Source organism: Pteropus alecto, unplaced genomic scaffold (genome assembly GCF_000325575.1).
Source record: "Pteropus alecto unplaced genomic scaffold, ASM32557v1 scaffold125, whole genome shotgun sequence".
NCBI classification, from domain to species: Eukaryota; Metazoa; Chordata; class Mammalia; order Chiroptera; family Pteropodidae; genus Pteropus; species Pteropus alecto.
The window spans coordinates 8281393-8303723 of NW_006436888.1; the positions used below are offsets into that span (position 1 = coordinate 8281393).

At 45.1% G+C, this 22331-nt stretch overlaps 1 protein-coding gene across 4 annotated transcripts in view; it reads right to left on the bottom strand.

Moving 5' to 3' along the window:
- LOC107195854 (calmodulin-binding transcription activator 1-like) overlaps positions 1 to 22331 on the bottom strand; it is a 72149-nt gene that overhangs the window by 39048 nt on the left and 10770 nt on the right. For 3 of the 4 annotated variants that reach the window (XM_025048581.1, XM_025048578.1, XM_025048580.1), the window contains exons 2-3: positions 7123 to 7192; positions 2146 to 2264 (exon numbers count right to left, since the gene is read on the bottom strand). In XM_025048581.1, the coding sequence (XP_024904349.1) occupies positions 2146 to 2264; positions 7123 to 7192 (189 nt within the window). Of the gene's footprint in view, positions 1 to 2145; positions 2265 to 7122; positions 7193 to 15603; positions 15671 to 22331 lie in introns of those variants that run through there. The other variant, XM_025048579.1, reaches the window with a different exon arrangement.

The window sequence follows — 22331 nt, forward strand, 5'->3', positions numbered from 1 at the left end:
TGGGCCGGCCCTCCAATTCGCTTCTCGGGGTTGAGCTGACAAGTAACCGAGAGAAGGATCACCGGGAACGCGTGTATGCCTCGCCGCTGCCAGCCGAGTCCCCTCTGCTGCCACCCTCCGCTGCCACCGCTGGCCCTCAGGAGCACATTCCCCTCCCGTGTTCCGACAGGGGTCTGCACGCCTCGGGCCTGGCTTCACACCTCGCGGGGCACAGAGGGCGTGGTTTCCCGCTTTGCACTTGGACTTCAGCATCACGTGACCTAAGCCAGTGGTTTCCAGGAACTTCTGTGTCCTGGGGTCCCGGGACGAAACACAGAACTACTTCTGTTTTCCTTTCAACCTTGTCTTTTATAAATATGCCTCACTGGGTGTTTGATAATGTATCTAAAATATTAAAATGGAACATGTCAAAAATTTAGAGGTAAACACACACAGGAAAGTGGAAGGGTTACGCTCAGAAGCTACAAACCAAAGAGGTTTGAAAACCGATGGCCTAAATAATCCACCAAATAAGTTTCTGACACTGTTACCTCCAGCTTTATAAGATTCTTAAGACCACCGATTTTAATTCATTAAGCAACTGCCGGTTTCAAATATAATTTCAAGTCATAATTTAAAAAATGGCCAATTTCATATAAACTATAACGCTGAATAAAATACATCGCTGTTATGTGTTTTGTTACATTTATAAATAAACTGGAGCTAATATATAATACTATGGTCTCGAATCCATGTTTCAGGGAACGCTAAGAAACACACTGAGGTTTTAAATAATTCAAGACCTAGCTGTGACCTCCTGAATGGCTCCCAAGTCATACTATTTTGCTGATAGAGTAACGATCTACGATGAAGACTAATTTTCAGCATATTTACTTTGTTTTCCTGTCTAAAATGTTTGAAATAGTTAATAAATGACTGATTAAAACAATAGGCCTCTAAACTAGCTAACGTTTGCCAAAGCAAAGCATTCTGAGGGGAAAATGTAATTTATGCAAATAATCAAATATATATACTTTAAAAAAATTTAAATCAGTTGAGATAAGGTAACAAAGCTTTGAGGTTCTAGTGAGCATGTAAATCTGTCAGCTAGGATAAGTATAGAGACCTTCATCCATGTAACCTCTTATAACTCAAATCAAAGCATTCTATAACTCAAATCAAAGCATCAAGAAGAGCGAAATAATCTTTAAAAAAAATAAGGGTAAACAGGCTGCAACGATTGTCTTCTCATCTCTCTTAACGAACTGCGCGCCCGATACAGGGCTGGGTGTTATATTTAACTAAACTTGGAAGTAAATGTTGAACCAGCAACACCAACTGATTTAGACCAACTCTGCAAAACCAGTAATTCCAGCCATTTGAATTAAAGGAATAAAATTCCCAAAGTGATGGACACACAGCCAATTCTCATGACCACACTAAATGGGTATTACCCTAAATTCAAATATTCAGATTTCAGAATAAGACAAAGCAATCCATCCCTCCTATTAAAACTCCCCCAATTAAGATCTACAAAAAAGATCGTCCAAAAAATAAAACTTTTTATTCATTCTACTTCATCAGCTTCATCTACTTCATCAACCTTCTTTCTAATGCGATGCCAGATATACAATCTACCACACAGCCTTCATGCTTTGTAAAAATTCCTATCGTCATGGTTAACCACTTCATTCTCCACGCAAACTCCCTTCACCACAGAGGCCTAAGAGCCGTTTTGCTAGTAAGATGCCCGCCCTCCCCAGTTCTATGGAAACGTCACACCGTCAAGACGCTGCACGTCGTGTGGACACTGGGCTGTGTCTTTACTCATTCATGACATACACACTGATGTTCCATGGAGATGCAGGCAGAGTTAATCACCAAATGCAAGACGCCAAAATGCAGGAAAACACAAATATAGGAACTCATGCCACCTTAGTAAGTCAGTCAGCGTGCACAGTTTATAGTTTCAACGCAAGCCAAGCAGATCAGAGATAGTTCAGGAAAACATATCGGTTTCTGTCAAATCCAGATTTATATTCTCATTTACAACTTCCTAGTTCAATATTTTGAATTTAAAGCTAATATAAAATAGTACTATGCAAAATGACCTAAGAAGTTTTGCCCTTCAAGAAATTACACCCCTAAAAATAGAAATTTATCTACCTCATTAGTGTTCCAACGGTGCCTCTCTTTGGGTAAACTTGAACATTTCGGCAGACATTCAAGCAGCTTTTTCGGTAAAAAGATTTTTACATGACTACTATTGCTGTTCCCATGATCATCTATAAAGAAGAAAACAATAAATTCAGAGAAAATAATAGAGAAAATCTCCTGTAAAGTATACTGGCAAGGTCAGAAACGCAGCTCAGTTTAGTCAGCGTGAGACCAGGGGCCCCGCTCCTCTTAGTTACGACACCCGTTTGCACACTTAAGGGACAGATGGCAGCAGGATCTGGTCCAGAGGCTCTAAAGTCAGGCAAGCAAGCGGACAGGGACTACCCCAGCAGCTGCCCGAGGCCAGGCCTTACTTTTAAAGATTCTTTCACCAGGATTCCCTGAAGTACATCAAAATTGCGAAATGACTGAACCTCACAAAACCCAGAAATCTTCTACTGACCAGTTGAAACAGTTTTCAGTTTTTTAGGGAAGAAGAATTATAATAAAATACAACTCTTGTATTCATAAACTAATACTACTTCATCCCCTAGAATACAAATGAGACCTCTCCTTTCGAAAGCAAATTACAAATCTTATAAGCGTAAGGAATTCGAATCTGCAGTTAGCTATCTAGGTAGTACAGAGGCTGGCCATTCTAGCCTACATGCAAAAACATACCATTTTAATTAACTTGATTTACATATACATATCATACCGTTAATACAGTTCATCAAAATACAACTCTCCCAAATTAGTAAAAGTCCATTACTTTCAGACTTGATGGTATGTCTCACTATCTGATAATTGATCTCTCTGATACTTTCTAGAAGAGATCATTTCCTTTATGTAGGATTTCATTCATTTATTAATTTGCATATCATTTCCTGTTTCATTGCTATAACAGGATCCCTTTGCCTAGCTCAAAAGTTCTTGCCAGTTTGGGGGCATAATTTAGGTCAAAGTTTCAAATTACCCACTCCGATTTTCTTGAACACTAAATGGAAGCCCCAACATCCAAGGGGTACAATGCATAACCAGGTTCTAAGGAGCAATTCATTAAACACTAGAGACAATTTGCTCCAGAAAGTCTCAGATGAGACAACTTCTTCTGATATTAGCAAGGTATAATAAAAACGCTGAACTCCAAATTAAGAGTCCAGGATTCTGGCCCAGTTCTGCTACTTTCTAATTGTGTGACCTTGGGTAAGTTACTTAATATTTTCGGTTTTCCCAAATCAAGGAGAATCGATAACCTCTAACTCTCCTCCAGGCACAAGTCCCTATAGAATTTACTGTCATCCAATGATTTAAAATATCTCACAATTAAACAGCCTTATGTAGGCATACAGGTCTTAGTTAATAAAGGTAAAGGTGAAATACGACTTATTTTCCGAGTCATTTACTCTAATGTTTAGCATAGTCTATTTTTTTGAATATGTAAAAAACATAAAAGAATAAATATCTTCTACAGTCACAATAAAATCCTCTCCAAACATTTTTCATCTGATTTACACATTTCTTCTCAAGGAAAAGATCTTAACAGGAAAATACTGGGCATAGAAATAAAGTCTAAAAAAATTTACTACATCATATGGAGATATTTTATAGGAGGAGCTTAGGAGAGTGTTAGCGTACTAAATCTTATTTGGTCCATGAACCACACAACCAATTGAATTATAATGCCCATCCTCTATTTCTATGAGCAGTATAAAAACTTGAAAAACTTCAAAACTGGCTGCTTTTAAGAATCCAAAATTTTAATTTGATAGTAAATAAAATTAAACTTTTTAAAAACCTTGCTATGAAACCAAAAATGTGTTCAACTGGGAGAAAGTTCAAAGAAAGTCCTTATTAATTACACCCTATAAAACCCTTGTAACTTCAGGTGCTTACGCACCCCACACTTCATCCTCCGAGGGAGGGGCCACGGGCCATAAAACTTTAAAGCACAGAACTCCACAACTCAGGAGCCCTCGCCGCCTTCCCTTCTCTCTTCTCTTAAAGCGGTTTTCTTCTCATTTTTTAAAACCTTCCATGATGTGTACAGTTCTGAATGTAGAGGTGAAACTCTAAAATCTATTCTCAATTCAAATATCCACCATTTGCAGGGTGCCTTTTATAAAAACTGTACTACGCTAGGTGTTCCATCAATGGGCGTACCCTGAGCTGTATGTGACCTGTCCTATCTCTGAGAAAACGATTTAAAATATAAATCTGAACAATAATAACAGATTATTAAACCTCGGCTTCTATTTCTGTGTGTGATCACAGCCTGATGTCGATTATCGGTCCTCGAGGAACCAGCTGTCCTGTGGTATATAGAGCGTATGCGTATGTACATACATGTGGCTTGTCCTGCATGTGGACGCATGGGGGTGGGGTGGGGAGGACTCTTCTCAACAGCACAAGTAACTGCTACAAAACTGTCTTCCGCTCTGATACCGCATCAGGCAGCAGTGAATTGGCCTGAAGGCTTTCGGGGGAAAAGGAAAATGGCCGTGTAAGCACTGTCTCAATCAAGTTCCTAAATATAGCACTTTATGGGGATGTACGGCCGTGGGTTCAAAAGGAAGGGGAGTATGACAGGCCAATGAGTTCCCCTTAATCAGTTTTTAAACTGTGCTATTTCCAGAATTTTAGGTTCATGCTGAATATAAATTGGATGTTTTTAAGAAACATACAAAGGGTAAATTTTCCCACTGTGCATTATGAAGATGGCAATTTTAATACTGGGAAAAGAATATTAGGAACTCGAACAGGCAAAATGTTTTGAGAACTCTCATTTTCAAATTTCAGTTTTTTGCAGTTAAAGTGTAATAAAAAGTAACTTTGCTTTTACATTGGAAAAGAACTGCTCACATGGCTATACTGTATAAAACTGTTTTTTAATTAAAAGCTGGTTTTTCATGTTTTTGGAGTAACTATAAATGATATGGTAATTAGATAAATACATGTGCCAGTTGTTAAACCCTTGTCTCTGTACAAGGATTGTAATAGTATCTTTAGTTAACAATAACAGTAGGTATACACTGGTTTCAAACGCATCTCAGTATTTAATGCAAACAGTTAAACTGTGACATTGCAAACTGGAAGTGTCAACCAAATACAGTGGAACATTTCATTATCATTATCTAGCAAAATACGCATGTATGATATATGACTTTACGGAATAATTTTCTAAGCTCCTTCACAATAAAAATAACCAGTGAAGCTCTTGAGACTGACAGATGACTTGCTTGGCTGACAGCTCTTATTCTAGTGAATGGACCATCTTTTACAGTCAACCTTCAAAAATTTTCCAAATAATAATTTTAGAGACATAGTATAATTTAACTAAAACTTTCTTAAATGTACAGAAATGCTCATTCGTTTAATCTGGCAAAAAGTAGAATTCTTGTTTGCAGGTCTGATTTCAAAAAATCGGGATTCACATTACCAAATCCTTTCTTTTTTTTAATCCAAAGAGATGTATTTGACCTTTTTCTTAGAACACAATGCTGACTTCTGCAAGGTGAATTGTAACTTTATTAACTCTAACCTAGAAATGATGTATCCGTTTTATTTTGATTCATAATTAATAAAAATTAAATAATTTCGGTTCTGTGGGTAATCACACTGTTATTCAATCAAGTTGATTATGATTAATCTCTCAACCTCTAGACCAAACTGTTCAAAATAAGTTGGTATAACAGCACGTCAAATTGCTAAATCTTATTGGGAATATATTTGATCAACAACTTGGAGTGGTAAAATTAAAAGGAAGCTCTACAATTTTCTGTTTAGCTCTAATTATTATGTGCTTAGATCTAATTAGTAGGATAGGAACTGATTCAGGAAAACATAACCACATATTGTTACGTCCAAGTCAGCACAGTGCTCACAGCAGCGAACACTGCCATTACTAACGTAAGACCTTCAAATCACTGTTCATCCAAAATAAATATTAATTAAGCACCAACTATGTGCCAAGCATTGATTAGCATGATTTCTCTTTATTCTTTCCCAAAAAGACTCTGCAAACTGAATTAAACTCGGTTGTAATTATCCAAACTAATTTTAAAGGTTAATAAAAAACAAAAAAGAACCGTTTTTTAATAGAAAAATGTAACCAGTTTTGCTATTTAATAACCCTTTCCTCTCCTGAGAATGTGTGATCGGCATATGTTATCCTTTGTTTTCAGGGGGCCTAGTTTTACCCTCTTCCTGTCAATCATACTACCAAATCTCCGGCCAGGTCAACTCATAACTCAGGCTCCATAAACGTCTATTTATCTGCATTCACATTTTCAATCTAAAAATACATGGGGCGAGAAGGGGCAGATGAATGGAGACACGGGAGCCTTGCAATGGACCACTTCGGTTTGGGTCGGGGCATCTTCTCCCGCTTCATCTGATTAAATTTCAGTCTGAGCTACATGGGATCAAGCAGATCCATTTTTTACTACTTGTGAGGGAGTAAGCAGCTGTGGGACTCTGTCAGGCACCCGGGACGGATTTTACATGGCGTTCTCTCATTTAATCCTCAGAATAACCCATCGAGGCATAATTATCCGCCCCCATTTTAGAGGAAGAACCAGAGGTTCGGATTAATTTGCCCAAGATCCACAGCTAGGAAGTGGCCCGAATGGGACTCAAACATGACCTGTGGCTTTTCCCACACGACTTCTACTCTAGGTCGCCCGGAATGTGACACCAGAATTACAGAACTCGCGTACTGGCATCTGACATTTGCAGGGCGCTTTGGATGCCATGTGGTTAGACCCTCTGCCGTTTTCAATCCTCGCAGAGACTTAATGTGGGGAGTATCATTTCGCTGCCTCCAAAAGGATTAAGTAACTCATCGAAGATCACACAGCAAGTCACAGGCAGAACCGGGTCCTCTCAGCCCTGCTCACGGGCCAGTGTCACCACACTGCAAGGACAGCAACGCTCTCGCTGCCAAGCCCACCCCTTCCTTTAAGTCAAAAGCTTGTCGAGTCCTACCTTCTAGAGGTGGCACGGTGTTGAGAACACAGTAGGTGCTAGTTCCGCAGAATACACTTTGGGAAACGCTCTAAGGAAACAGAAAATAAAATGTAAAACTAATCTTTGCAAAAGACACACACTGGCTCTTCTGTGGTCTCCCTGCCAAGGATGCGCGACCTGCATCTAACCGCGAGGAGCCACCAGACGCACCCCCGCGAGGACACCCTACGACAGGACCGGCCTGCGCTCTGCAGGAGTGTCGAGGTCGTGAGAATCAAAGGCCTGACAACTGTCGTGTGCTGAAGGAGGCGGAGGAGACAGCCGAGGGAGACCCACCCAGGGTTCCGGCTGGACCTCCGTCTACGAAGGCTGCCGCTGGGCTGGTGACAGGCCTGGCGGGCGTGAGGACTAGAGCAAGAGCTGTCTCGTCATCCACGTCCTGACTGGATTACTGTGTCGCGCTTACGGAGAACGTTCTCGTTGGTGGGAAATACAAGAGTATCTGAGGGTGATGGAGCATATCGGAAACTTATTCTCACATAGTTCGGAGGGGAACGAGTTCTTTGCACGCTACCTGTAATTTTTCTGTAGGCTTAAGAGTGTTTCAAAATTTAAAATATGTGTGTGTAAAAAAAGACATACGCTGGGAACACGTATTACTTGTGTGATTTTTTTTAAATATGGAGCACACGTGGTGTACACACGGTAAATTTTACTGAGAAGAATCAATGCCATGTTCATTCTGCAGGTCAGTCTGCATTCGGACATTATTAACCATTTCCCAACAGTAAGCCCAACACCCGACTCATTCAAAACAATCTACTGAGTGCCAACTAACAGTATGGCAGGTGGAGAAGGTCAGGAAGAAGTTGGAAGACCAGGTGTCTGCCATCAGGCTGCTTCATGCAGAGAAAATTAAAGTGTTCATACAAAATCTACACAATAACTTTTAAGAAAGGGGAAAAAACTTCTGTGAGTCTTGCCAGCCAATTACTTTCAGTCAGAAGAATATCAGAATATCCTTTTCGTTCGGTTGCAGTATTAAATTTTGGGATTATTCATCCTGTATTATAAACCACACACTTATATACTTAGAAAATCAAGGGTTTACAAGTTCAACTACCTCAACGCTTTATATTTAAAATACAAAAAAGCTCAGCTCTCCCACTTACTTGTCATCCTTGGGAAAGTAACTGAACCTCTGTTTTACCTCATAAAAGGTAGAGATGATACCTCACTCTCCCAGCCCACAGGGCCACGGGGAGAATTAAACGGGGGAGTGTGTACAACAGCGCTTTGCATTCAGAAGAATCACGTGAATATAAAATGCTGTTGTTACTACAGTCGATAAGGATAATCTTTAACAACGTTAACATTTTCTAAGAGCAAACTGAAGATGGCCTGAATTTTTTGTGCCAAAAAGTGTTGAAATCTGATTAAACTTGACTTCCATGAATTGTTAATGTTCCTTTCCCTTCCGTCCATGATCAAGTGCTTTGCCATAGAAAAGTCCTTCTCCATCATGTGACTCCTGGCTCCCAGGATAACCATCAGCTCCCTAATTATTTATTTTCTGCTTCTGGAAAATTCTTGTTCCAGGACTTTTACTGTCCTTCTATTTGTTTAATAAATAGTGGTAACTACTGATTCACCACCTGTGGTCACATCTGGGCCCGAGGACTCTCCCCAAGAACTCTGGGCAAACCTCAGACTCCACACAGCCTTTGGAAAATTCATCAGCACTTTCTTCCCATGACCATGAGCACGGAATGAGGGCACATCATAAAAAGCGGTTCACGTAAGTCAGCAGCACTGACTTCATGTGACACGTGCAAGAGGTGCCGGTGACAGCCTCCAACCATATCAATGCAACATCTCCTCTTAATGCAGCTTCTGAATCAAAGCTTGAAATCTTGTAATGTTAAAAGAATGTCTTAAGCCTTAGCATTTTCAGGCTTCCTATTCCCCAAAAAAGACAGCGTAAGTTTACCATTTACCGAGACACCTTAACAAAGGTCTAGTCATCGAAAGTTTTAAAACTCACTAATGTGCAGCGGGACACACTAATAAAGACTTCAAAAATAGGGCTTTTACACCTGACTCCAAAGTTTGGTGATGGGTAAATTAGTGCCCAAACATACCAAGTTAACAACTCAGAGAAATGAAACACCAAAAATAGCAGATGTAACAGAAATATCATGAGCAACATGATCTGCCTACAGCACGGGCATAATAAACAAAGTCTTAATAGCTAACTTCACCAGGACAGAAATGCACATGAGTTGAGAGTGAAATCGAAAGTCTTTCTGTCCTGAAAATAACCAGGTTCTCAAAGCGAATGTGCCTAAAACACAGGAAACTCACAGAAGAAATGGCTCCCTTGTGTTACATACCCAGGGCCAGGCTCTGAGCTAGGTAGGTCCTTTCACTGAACCCCTGGAGACTTGTTCACCATATTCGGCGTTGGGGGAGGATCCCCAACCCGAGGGTCTGCAGAGCTGGAGCCCTGCGTCCCCGCTGAGCCGCCCCAGCTGCGAAGCCGGTGACAGACGGCTGACCTCTCCGTCCGCGGGACAGCGCGAGGACGGGGAAAGAACAAGCTCCAAGGTCAGACAGGTCAAGGTCCAAGTCCTGACCTCCCTGCGTGACTCCTGGTTTCCACTTGGACTTCGCAGCCTTCCGGAGCCTTCCACTGACCCCATTCGGCCCTGCCGAGGCTGTCTGAGCAGCCTCCCATGGGATGCATCCCTCTTTATCCTGACTCCTTCCTTCTGTCCTACGAATATTAAAAGAATACCTAACTTGTGCCAGACGCTGTCCTAGGGGCTGGGACCCAGCAGTAAACAAGACAGAAGAGGGTCCTTCTTGTAGGGTACATGCCAGTGAGAGACGCGCGGTGCAGGAAAGAAACTGGGGTGGAGCACGCTGGCGACACGGGGCAGGAAGAGCGCTGTTTCTGGATGCGCACAGCGGAGGGCGGCGGGGCTGCAGCGGCGGGAACCCGCACGCCCCCGCCCACCGGATGCACGGCTGTCAGCGGGGCTGTGCGACCCTCGGCTAGGGAGCTCTCTCAAATTCTGATGCCCAGGCTGCGACCCTGACCAGCTGAGGCAGAATATGTGGGGATAGGTCCCAGGCATCAGTACTTTTTAAAGGTTCCCAAGTGATTCCAAGATGTAGCCAAGGATGGGAGCCGCTGAAACAGAACGCCGTGTGACTCGGGCAACTCTCTGACTCCCCAGCTTTCTCAAGAGTAAAACGGGAGGGTGACCTCGAGCAGTGCGACTCCAACTTCAGTGTGCATGCGGGTCATGTGAGCATCTTGTTAAGGGCCGACTCTGACTCCCCAACTGAGTGGAGCCTGGACTGTGCCTCTAGGAAGCCGGAGCGGGTGGGGGAAGCCCGTGTCGTGACGTGGGGCTGCGCCTTGAGTATCAGGAACCAGATGACCTGGAAGATCAGGAATTAGATCTAAAAAAGACCCTTCCTGTCCCAACATTCCTCGACCCCACCAGGCCATGAATTCCTAATAGACTAAGTAAGGACTTCTGTCTGTCAACACAAACTGGAATGCGAAATTATACCTGAATATCCGAGCGAGATAATCGAAAGCAACTACAGGAATGGTTCATTTGTAGTGTCCAGTGTCTCTAGAAGTGACCAAGAGGGGAGATACAGACGCTCTGTAAAATAGATCACCTGCCTTCAAAAAGTACACTATCAAGTTAGAGGCAATACTAAAAAAAAATGCAATGAAGAAACCCCCATGATTTCCTAAAGGCCAACACGAGGGCAGATGGTAGCAGCACAGGCTGTGCGGCTGCCCGGGCACCAAGCACAAACTCTGCAGACGTGGACTGTCTTCTCCATTTCTCTGTCCCGTCAGAGACCCCAGACCAGGGCGTTTGGCACACCCAGGTCCTCATATATGCACACAGTTTGGGGATGCCGGAATAAATGGAATGAAATGCTAGTAATAAGCAGTGACTGCAGGCTTCCGGACAGAGAAGCAGCTTGATGAAAACTGTGTTTACAGTTCTTTGAAATAAGAACTGAGAATGTTTAAGTCTCCACAGAGCCCTTTTAAAGCTAACTGAGGGCCCACATAGCTTATTAAATCAAAGACGGAGAGAGGCCACACTGAATGCAATACACCACTCGCATCAATTAGAAGTGATGCATTAAAAAACTTACCATGACTTAAACTGATCCTTAAAATTCACTGGTCAGTATACACAACAAGACATATAAATAATCAAAATTAAGCAGAGTCCAAAATTCTTAGCACCTTCACTAAACTCACCAGTTTCACCTAGCATTCCAGGCATCACTCCTAGATTAGCTAGGCAGGCTCACTCAGAATGAACTGTATCCTGGCTCAAATACTCTAAGCATTCACTTCTTGTTCGTGCAAAGTTCCAAACAGGTGTGTCTGGTCAGGAGACAGCGCTCCTCCAAGCAGCCGCGCTGGCTCCCCTGCTCCCCTCCATCCCGTGGCAGGGGCCTTTCCTAGGTCACTGGGCTCTTCCGCATCAGCCAGCAGAGGGGAAGGGCACAGATAATGGTGCCTGGAGGGTTTCGTGGGCCGGGCCTGCAAGTGGCACACTTCTCTGCTCCTGTTCTATTGGCTAGAATTTGGCCACGAAGCCACACCTAATTGCAAGGGTGGCTGGGAAATGCAGTCTGGCTACGTGCCCGGGAAGAGGAGATGGTTTCGTGATCAGCTAGCAGTTTCTGCCACAGTGCCATTTGTGATTGGTTTTTTTCTAATTAGAGAAGTCATTCCTTTCAGAATTGTCCTCTGTTAACCTACAACTCCACCTTTAATCCCTCAAGCCATTTGGCATCTTAACCTAATCTAGTAGCTTTTCTTCTCCGATAAATATTTTTCTAACATATTCAAAATGAGACTCTAACGAACAAGGGCATCCTTAAAGGGATATCGGGCTTTTCATCTCAGTGTCTCTAGTACTTAATGGCTGGCTTATAATAGAAGCTCAAATATTTTTTTTTAATTCATGGGTGAATTACACAAACGTTCACAGAAAGGAAAAAGAGTGGGCCCATCTCTCACCCTGCTGATGCTGAGATTTACTGAGAGCCATCAGTGATTTTAAGGACCTCTCTCCATCTCCTAAGGCCACCCCGAGTCGCCACCCATCCTCTGTTCCCTGAACAACCAAGCAATAAGACAAAAACTACTCTAGACCCACTAAGAACTAAGCGGGTAAAAACACTCACCAGTGTTCACAGACACCACAGAACCAACACTAACATTTCTGGCTGGAGCTCAGGCCTGCCAGGCAAAAAGGAGCACAGGGCCGGACGAGGGCCGTGCCCTGGAGACCTCTATGAAATAGGGCCAATGACCTCTGAAGCTGGGAAACCAACCAGTACCCTAAACGCAGGCAACTTTATCCTTTTTCTAGACCGCAAAAGGTTAGTAGGGGAAAAATTACGTGGTACAGCACAAAAATATTTTCTGCTCACATATTACCTCTTTTCAAGAAGTTTAAAATATAAGCAAGTGCTACTATAATAACGCTGGCAACACTCCTACGGGACAGAGACAAAATTAAAGCGCGTGCCCCAGTCACAAGGAGGCCGTCTGACAGGTGGCTGGCTTCCCACTACTAAGGCAGGCTCAGTAAGAAAGTGAGGCGGTGGCCTCGAGGTAACTGGGGCACAAACCATTTTAGGCTCTCAAATTGAGTTCAACACCTAGAATTGAGTTCAAAAGCAAACAAGGAGCTAAAACAGACCACAAAACAGCCGAAGTCCTAAGAAGCTTACACTAATACTGTAACATATCAAGCCTGATTTACGACCTGAGAAATCACATTAATTGATTCACTATTACCAGATTCATGTAAAGCGTATTTAAGTTATTTGAGAATGAAAAAATGTATTCTTTCTTGATATGAATCACAGTATTATCAGAATTTTCATAAATTTAATTTGGCTAGGAAGCCAGTGTACTCAATATTCTGAAAATAATGAGAGAACCTGTATTAAATGTCTACATTTGCATGAAGAGATTCCAGGAGAACATATTTGGAAAAAAACTAAAGAGAGTTTAAAATTACATTGTTTTAGCAGCACTAACCATTACTAGTACTAATGATAACAATTTTTAAACTCCTCAAAGACAAAGCACCGTAAAATATCAACAAAATCAACCCAACACAGCAGGCATTCTATCTGATAGTACACGTATAACAAGCATTTTCATGTGTATAGAATCTTATTGCGGTCCCCACGGGTGGCGGAGCGGACAGCATGCCTTCCCGCGGAAGGGGACAGCAGGGCACGGGCACAGACACAGGCCGAGAGCGCGGGGAGGGAGCAGAGCAAGAACCAGGGGCTCCCCGCACACTCCTGGTTCCGCAAGGACATGAACCGCAGACCACCCCTCACCTATCCCTGCCCAAAAAACTCAAACCTCATCAAAACGAAAGGAGAGAACGACGTTTCTCGTAATGGAGCAATGAGGCACGTGCCGGGAAGATGGCAGCCACACCCGACCCATGGAACTCGGCTCTGCGGGAACCTCGCCGAAGCCACATGCAGCCAGAACCAGGAAGGCAGCCAAGACCACTGTGAGGCCGAAAGAGGTTTTTACAGTCTCCCCACGGAAGCTCACGCACGTCACTGTGAGCCGGGCGCTCCGGGCCGTAGTCCTGCTTTGATTACTACCAAACTACTCACAGATCTAATAAGCTTAATTACCAGGCTGCCAAGCCCAGGGACGATCAGAAGCAACAAGTAAGAGGGGAAGGATAGTGAGAAATTGACAGACAGAAGCCAAAGAGTGACAAGGAACAATAAGGACAGATTAAAAAAAAAAAAAACTAGATACAAAGACTTGAAAGGGACATCACTTTGGGGTCCTTTATCACAAAAGCAAACACTCTACTCAAAAGACCCTAAAAATATCACAGTATTAAATAAAGCCCAGTTCAATAATTTACGTGAGACGTAACGAACCCAAGTACTAGGAAAATGTACATCTAAGTCCGTGGGAAAAGCAGTCCCGTGAATACCGTTAGCCTGCATGTCCCTTCACGCCCTACAAAACGCTGCCATGAACCGCCTGTTTGATCCTCAACATCATCATAAGGCACGCGGCACAGACACCTCACTGGCCAGGAAGCTGCCAGTGAATAATCGAGCTTTAGCAAGGCAGAAGGGGTCATCGATGGCAATTATCACACGGTCTGCGGACTTGTCTCACAGGAGAGGACCTACCCCTGTGAGGGGGTGCGGAGGGCAGGGAAGGGTCCCGAACACCTCGGCGCTCTATCTGAACCTCCACCGGGACTGTACCCCCAAAACTTCACTCTCTAAGTTCTCAACCTGCCATCTCACCCTAGAGGGCCTCTTTCTGAAGAACTGTCCTAATGTCTCCTAGCGCCATCCTCCCTCCCCGCTATGGTAGACAAACTTCATGGCAGGCCACCTGTGACCCCCAGCTCTTGTTAACACTCAGCTCTGTGTGACCCCCCTCCCTTTGAGTGTGTGTCAGACCTAATGACTTGCTTCCAACAACAGAAAGTAGCACAGGTGAAGAGACGTCACTTCGTGATTAGGTGACAAAGATCATACCTTCTGTCTTCCAGCTGACTCTCTCCCTTACTGGCTCTAAGGAAGCAAGCTGCCATGCTGCAGAGCCCCACATGGCAAGGAACTGAGGGTGGCCTCTGGCCAACAGCCCACAAGAAGGAATCCTTCAAACTGTGTGAACTTGGCCGAGCATCCTTCCCCAGCTGAGCCTTCGAATGAAGCTCCGGCCCCACCAGCACCTCGACCGCGGGCCTGTGCAGCCTGAAGCAGCGGGCCCAGCCCCGCCTGAGCTCCTGCCCGCAGGCCAGGCGATGAGTTCCGCGCTCGCCATGGGGTGCGTGGTAACTTATCACAGCAGCGACCAGAAACTAATACACCCGCAGTCCCCCGGGCTCCAGGGCTCCTTTCCTCAGCTCGGACTTGCTCTACCATTTCCGCCGTTCGCACCCGCACTCCGCATGTCCCAAATCCTTGAACCGCGTGTCCTCTTGCTACCTCCTCCTCACTCCCCCAACTCACTACCCAACTGGCAAAATCAGTACCTTCGTCTTGATTCTACACAAACTCCGCGGCGTCAGAGCTGATGACCTCCGCGCAGCCCTCGCGCTTAGCATCCCTGACTTCATGTTTTCGTTGTTACCTCTCTGACCGTTCTTTCTCAGTCCCCACTGGTGCTCCCCGCTGTGGTGACACTAGTGAAGCAGTCGCCACATTTCTGTCCTCAAGCGCCTTGTCTTCTCCCCAAACAATTTCACTCGCTACTGTCACTTCCACTCCTGATTCTTTTGAACTGATTCATTCATTCTTTTAACCACCAGGCACTACTCCAGGCAGAGATGCAGCCGTGAGCAAACAGGGTCCCTACCTGCATGAAGCTTACATACTCCCCAACAGGCTGTGCCAGCGTGTCCCCATCTGCCCCTCAAATCTACTCACCGCCCTTCTCCACCCTGCCCCATGCTGAGGCGGCTGACCTCTGGGGACCATCACCAGGGCTTCTTTGCCCTCTGGAAAAAAAAAAAAAAAACCACAGGTGATAGGAACGACTAACTCCCTAACCTTTGGCCCACATTTCCAAAGTCCTATTGCATACGGATATGGTAAGGCCACCCCAATCACATCGACCCGATAAATACTTTAATTGTCCAATTAGAACCAAACGTTTGCATCCAGAGTCCCCAAAACACTTCCCTCCCATTCTCCCTGTCTCAGTTAATGGCCTTACCTCACTCCAGCTTTGGAGGTTCAAAAGCTAGGACTCATCTTCAACTCTTCTCATCCCTCAAGGCCTACAGTGTATCAGTCACAAACCTGTGACTATATCTCTCTCTCTCTCACACACACACAATGCGCACGTGTGCGCGCGCGCGCGGACACACACACACACACACACACACACACACACGACCCAGTACATTTCCAAAGTCCTATTGCATACGGATATGGTAAGGCCACCCCAATCACATCGACCCGATAAATACTTTAATTGTCCAATTAGAACCAAACGTTTGCATCCAGAGTCCCCAAAACACTTCCCTCCCATTCTCCCTGTCTCAGTTAATGGCCTTACCTCACTCCAGCTTTGGAGGTTCAAAAGCTAGGACTCATCTTCGACTCTTCTCATCCCTCAAGGCCTACAGTCTATCAGTCACAAATCTTTGACTGTATCTCTCTCTCTCTCGCACACACAATGCGCGCGCGCGCGCACACACACACACACGACCCAGTCACACTAGCTCCTTTCTCTAACCCATTGCTACAGATATTCTTGCCAGGAGCTATTTTCTGAACTCCGGTCCTTCCTCTTTGCTCATTCATTCATTCGACCAACAAACGTTTCTGAGCGCATCCTAGGTGCCAGGTACTGAAGTCTCTGACCTCTGAAGAAGAACATCTACTTGAGGAAGAAAGAAGTGAACAAGCTATTCTCACACAAACTCAATGTGCTACGGGCACACACAGGAAGGGCACACAACCCTATCTGAGAAGAAGGCCAAGGTCAAGAAAGCTTTTCGAACGAGACTCACTGAAGCGGACAAGGAGAGCTGGCGAAGCCAAGCGCACGTGAGCGTGTCTGCACGCGCTCTGGAGAAAGCTGCGCCTTCTAAGTCAGAGTGAGGGCGACGTGCGAGGCCGACGACGAGCACAGCGCCCTGGCACGATCGGAATCTAGAAGAACCGGACGTGACCGGTGAGCGGAGAGGAAGCCGGACAGGGGCGCGCGTGGCCCGGGTCGGCACCTTAATGGGAGACGAGCTTTCGCCCAATCCGTCCCACTCCTCAGCTTACATAAAAAAATTAAACCCCCAGTCGGACTTCCCAAGCCCTGCCACCTGACCCATACCTATGTTCCGGGCTCGCCGATGCACATGCGCCCGGAACCCCAGCCACCCCGCACTCCCCCGGCTCTGTGCCTTGGCTCCGCTTCCTCTCCTCCACCATGTCTGCCTGCCAGTGATACCAGGTCAAATTCCACCCGCCTGGAAAAGTCTTCCCACTCTTCCCAGTGCCTGATCACAGCGCGCACGACGACCAGCCTTGGACCAGTCACATCCGCATCTGCTCCCTGCAGACTGGAGGCTTCTGGAGTGTGGAGGAACCGAAGTGAATTTTAATCTCAAAGACTAGGAAAAAAATGCTCAGAAAATTTTCTATTTACCAGTATTGCATTCCTAAGGAACCGATCGTGAAGGTCACCAAAAAATTATTATTTTTGCATCATAACAGGATCAATCAAAAGCCTAGATGTCTATGTTTTCATATATTTTTTATTTATCTCAAGTAAATAAGTTCAGAAAAGTTAAGTTACTTGTTTAAAGTCATAGGCATATAAAGGGCACAGTCAGGACCGGAGTCGATTCTTCAGATGCTTTTTCTCAAAAGCTATAAACAGCCAAAATATAATCAGAATAACCCTACATCTCGCTGACCAGCTCATCCAATTATCTGCAGCCTCTTTCTCTTATTTTTCCCTCAGCTAATTCTCACTTTCCTTCAGAGCTCAGTTTAAGAAGCCTCTCCCAGCCTCTCAGATTCATCGAACCCCTTCGTGATACACTGCCTTTCCCTTCAGAGCATAAATCTCTTCGTGGCACTGCATCAGCTGGAATTTCACACGGCACCTTGACTAACATCAGTCTCCCCGTTAGCTCCTTGAGGGCAGGGGCCATGCCTCCTCTGTGCCTGGCACGGTATCATCATTTGCTGAGTAAATGAACTGCCTTAGGAATGCAACAATAACTGATATTCACGCGGCCCCCGGAGGACTACAGTTCCTAAAATATCTTCTGATACCTCCAATAATAATTATTATCATCATAAAAATTTAATGTAAACTTTATTGTAACATATTCTAAGTCTTTGATAAATGTTCATATACAGAGTCTGCTAATTCTCTATTAATCAGAACGAGCGTTAACCAGAATACCACATTTTTTCTAAATATTCAAGACATCGGCAAACTTTTACATCAAAAGAACACATACCACAAAAAGCCAACCTACAGGCTGCATGAGTTAGCTATTTGCTCTCCTGGAACCTGAAAAGTCCAATTCCAGCCTAACAGTGAATTATGCTGTTTCGCCAAGGCAGCCTATTGTAGTAATAAATTAAAAAACAATTTTTTTAAGGCAAGACGCTTGGGTGCTTGAGTTAGCCAGTAGTTCCCAAATAGCAGAGCCATAAAAAGGATTAAAAAACCCCAAATAGATCCACGGATTTAATATAATCTCTATCAATATCGAAACTGCCTTTTTTGTAGAAATTGACAAGCTGATCCTAATATTCACGTGGAAATTCAAAGGACCGAAAAGAGCCAAAACGATCTTGAAAAAGAAGAACAGAGTTGGACAACAGACACTTCCCGATTTCAAAACTTACCACGAAGCTACAGTAACCAAGACAGCGTGGTACTAGCATAAGGAGGGACATGTAGATCAATGGATTAGAATCGAGACTCCAAAATTAAACCCACACATTCATGGTCAATTGATTTTTGGCAAGGGCACCAAGAGACTTCAGCAGGGAAAGAAAGGTCTTTTCGACAAATGGCACTGGACAGCCACATGCAAAAGAATGACGCTGGAAGCCTACCTACCTCACGACATACAAAAAAAATTTACTCAAAATAAACCAGAGACCTAAATGTAAGAGCTAAAACTACAGAACTCTTCTTACAAGAAAATATACGTGTAAATCCTCGTGACCTTGGAGTAGGCAATGGTTTAATTATGACACCAAAAGTATGAGCAACGAAAGAACAAACAGGTAAACTGGACTTAGTTGAAATTTAAAACTTCTGTGCTTCAAAAGACACCATCAAGAAAGCAAAAAGACGATCCACAGAATGGGAGAAAATATGTGCAAATCATGCCTCTGATAAAGGATTGATATCCAGAATACATTAAAAAAACTCCTACAGCTTAACAACAAAAAACAAATGACTCAACTCAAAAATGGGCAGAGGACCTGAACAGACATTTCTCCAAAGCAGACACAAATGGACAATAAGCACATGAAGAGATGCTCAACGTCATTAGTCATTAGGGAAATGCAAATCAAAACCACAATAAGATACCACTTACATCCACAAGAATGGCTATAATCAAAAAGACAGATACCAACCATCATTAGCAAAGCTGTAGAGAAACCAGAACCATTGCTGGCAGGAGCGCGTTCTGATGCAGCCACTTCAGAAGACGGACTGGCAGTTCCTCAAATACAGAGTTACCATGCGACCCAACAATGCCACTCTTGGGTATATACCTAAGAAAACTAAAATCATACGTCCGCACAAAAACCTGTGTGCCATGTTCATAGCAGCATTATTCATAGCCAAAAAGTGGAACAACCCAGAATGTCCAACAACTGGTGAATAAATAAAACGTGGTCTATCTATACAGCAGAGGATCATCCCATCGTAAAAGGAATGAGACTCTGCTACAGGCTACAACACGGATGACCCTTGAAAACATTATGCGAAGGGAAAGGAGCCGGTCGCAAAGACCACATATTATAGGATTCCATTTATATCAAAAGTCCAGGAGAGGCAAATCCATGGAGACGGACAGATGACTGTCTGCCTCGAGTTGCGGGGAGGGAGGACGGGAGGGAGGCTACCGATGGGTAGAGGTTTCTTCTGGAAGCGAAAATGTTCTGGAATCAAGTGGTGGTGGAGGAGCTGGACAACTGTATAAATATATTAAAAACCACTGAATTACATATTTTAAAAAGGTGAATTTTAGGGTAGATGAACTATATCACAATAGAGTTGTTATCAAAAAGGAATCAAATCCCTTTAACTACCACTACTCTGGCGGTGGTTTTTTTAAAAACATTTTCTTCCCTCTTCCGTTAGGCAGAACAAACTAAGTGTTGCTTTCTGAATATACTCAAGGTCACGACTATGAAACATCCATTCCTAAGCAGCTGTGTATTCTGAGAGCTCAATGGTGTGCAAGCTATTAGTCCTTTACACGGTATGTCCAAACTACTGTTCGGTCACAGTCTTCCGCCTGTCCACTGTAACTCTGTATCCTCCTTCCGCCACGAGAAATCAAGAAAAAAACAGAGATGAGAGGCAGGGAGGGCACACCACGGAAAAGCCCAACGAACGAACATACCTGTGGCCACACGTGCTTCAACAGAGGCTGTTTTCCATCCTCTTCCCCGCTCATTCCCTCCTCCGAGGCAATGTCCCCCTTTCTTACTAAGGACACCCATCCCCAACCTTTCAAGTTCAGTAGCCCACGACAAGGGAAAAGCGAGGAAGCCCACCCAAATATCCCAACGGCAGGAAACCGCAGATGACAGGGACACCCCCAAAACCGCCTGCTTCTGCCTGAGAATGCACGTGAGACGAAGACTGCACAGACCACCTCGTCCCACTGTGTGCTGCCACTCGTCCCACTGTGTGCCTCGCCACCGCTCAGAGCACAGGCCCGGGGCGGTCACCACGGCCACCGCCAACTCTCCCCACACCAGCCGGGCTGGCGGCTGAGGACGCCGGGCCTCATGTCCGCGGCTCCATCGAACACGTGCTCTGCAGAGAGCTCACTCCCTGTGGCAACGGAGCCTACAAAATCCACACTGCACTTTACGTTCTTTCTCTTACCCTGTTTGAGGGACACAGGAGGAAGTGCAGGGCCCCCCACGACGGTCCCTTTCTCACACAATCCCCTTTGGCCCTGCATCTGTCTACATGACCAGCGGCCCAGAGACCCGACCAACCCTCCTACGGTCCCCTGCAGCAGGGTGAACGCCAGGCCTAGGGACACAAAGCAACTGGCTGAGAGGGATCGAGCCACAGAGACTAGCGCCAGATGCTGGCGAGCACTGGAACCAGAGTCGGGACACGCAGGAACCACGGCTGGGTCCACGGCGGGCCACATTCCACGCAAACTATGGGGGAGCAAGGAAGCTACACGGAAGCGAAAAAACCCTCATCTGCACGGACAAACAGCAGGAACGGTGGTGATGGGGAGAGAAGAGAGGGGGCCTCGGCCCCGAGGTCTCCGGAGAAAACCCAACTCCAGACTCTCCGGGTCCAGCTCCCAGACGGGCCAGGCTTCGCTCGTGGGAGGCTGAGGCTGCTTCTGCTCTGCCTACGAAAAACCCGCCCCCAAAACCTACCCTGAGCCGCTTGTGCTCCTGGCAACCCCAACTGCTGACACCCCTCCCCCAACCTCGAGTGTCCGAGTGTCCACTTTCTGTATAAAGGAACCTCAGAGCCTGGATGCCACTGCTTATTTAGTGTGTGAGAGAGAGAGAGAGACAGACAGACAGACAGACAGAGACACAGAGACTGATTGATTCTGACAGTTTGTGCACAGCCTCCTCCCTTGGGACAATGCAAACGAGGCCGGATATGGACCTCCGGGTGCTGCAGGGCTACTTTTTTCATTAGGCTCTGAATCCATCTGGAGTTTTTTTCTTTACTGTGATTCAATATTCGTAACGTGAAATTTACCATCGTAACCCTTTCCGAGTATACGATTTAGTCTGGGCATTAAGCACGTTCACGTTGCTGGGACTGTCACCACTAGCCACTGTTTATTTTTAAAAGCACTCTGAAAATAATGACTTTCATTCTTATTTTAAAAAGTGACTTCTGTCTACGGTTTTTCACCAAATGACAAGGGCAAAGCGCCTCGTCAGAGGCGGCACTGTGGCAGGCTGGTGGAGAAGGCAGCGGAGAGCACCCGCAACAACTTGGAGCGGCACCAGAGCCGCTAAATTCATCCCCGGTTCCTCCAGACATGAGGCTGGAGGCTAAAAATACCTGGAGAGGACAGATAACAGCTGTCAAGGGTATTCAGCCCAGGTAGAAAGGTTGCCACTATCACCGGATTTGCATCAGAAGACACCAAACAGGCAGCCAAGGGTCAGATGCAGAATAATCAGATTCGGGAGCAAAAGACGGATGCTCCTCGCCTCCCAGGACATCCAGAATAAACCTCCCGCCTCGAGTTTGGTCAAGCAACCTATGATCAATCTCTGGAGGACCCCGAGAAAGGAAGACAAGGACTTCAAATTGTTGAGTACCTACTCACCACCTTCTGCTTGTTACGGCTTGCTTTTAAACACACAGCCTCTGTCAATAAAATTAAACAAGGACCAGACCGCCGTCAGAAGCTTTGTCAAAGCAAAGAATTCGGCCAGCACCT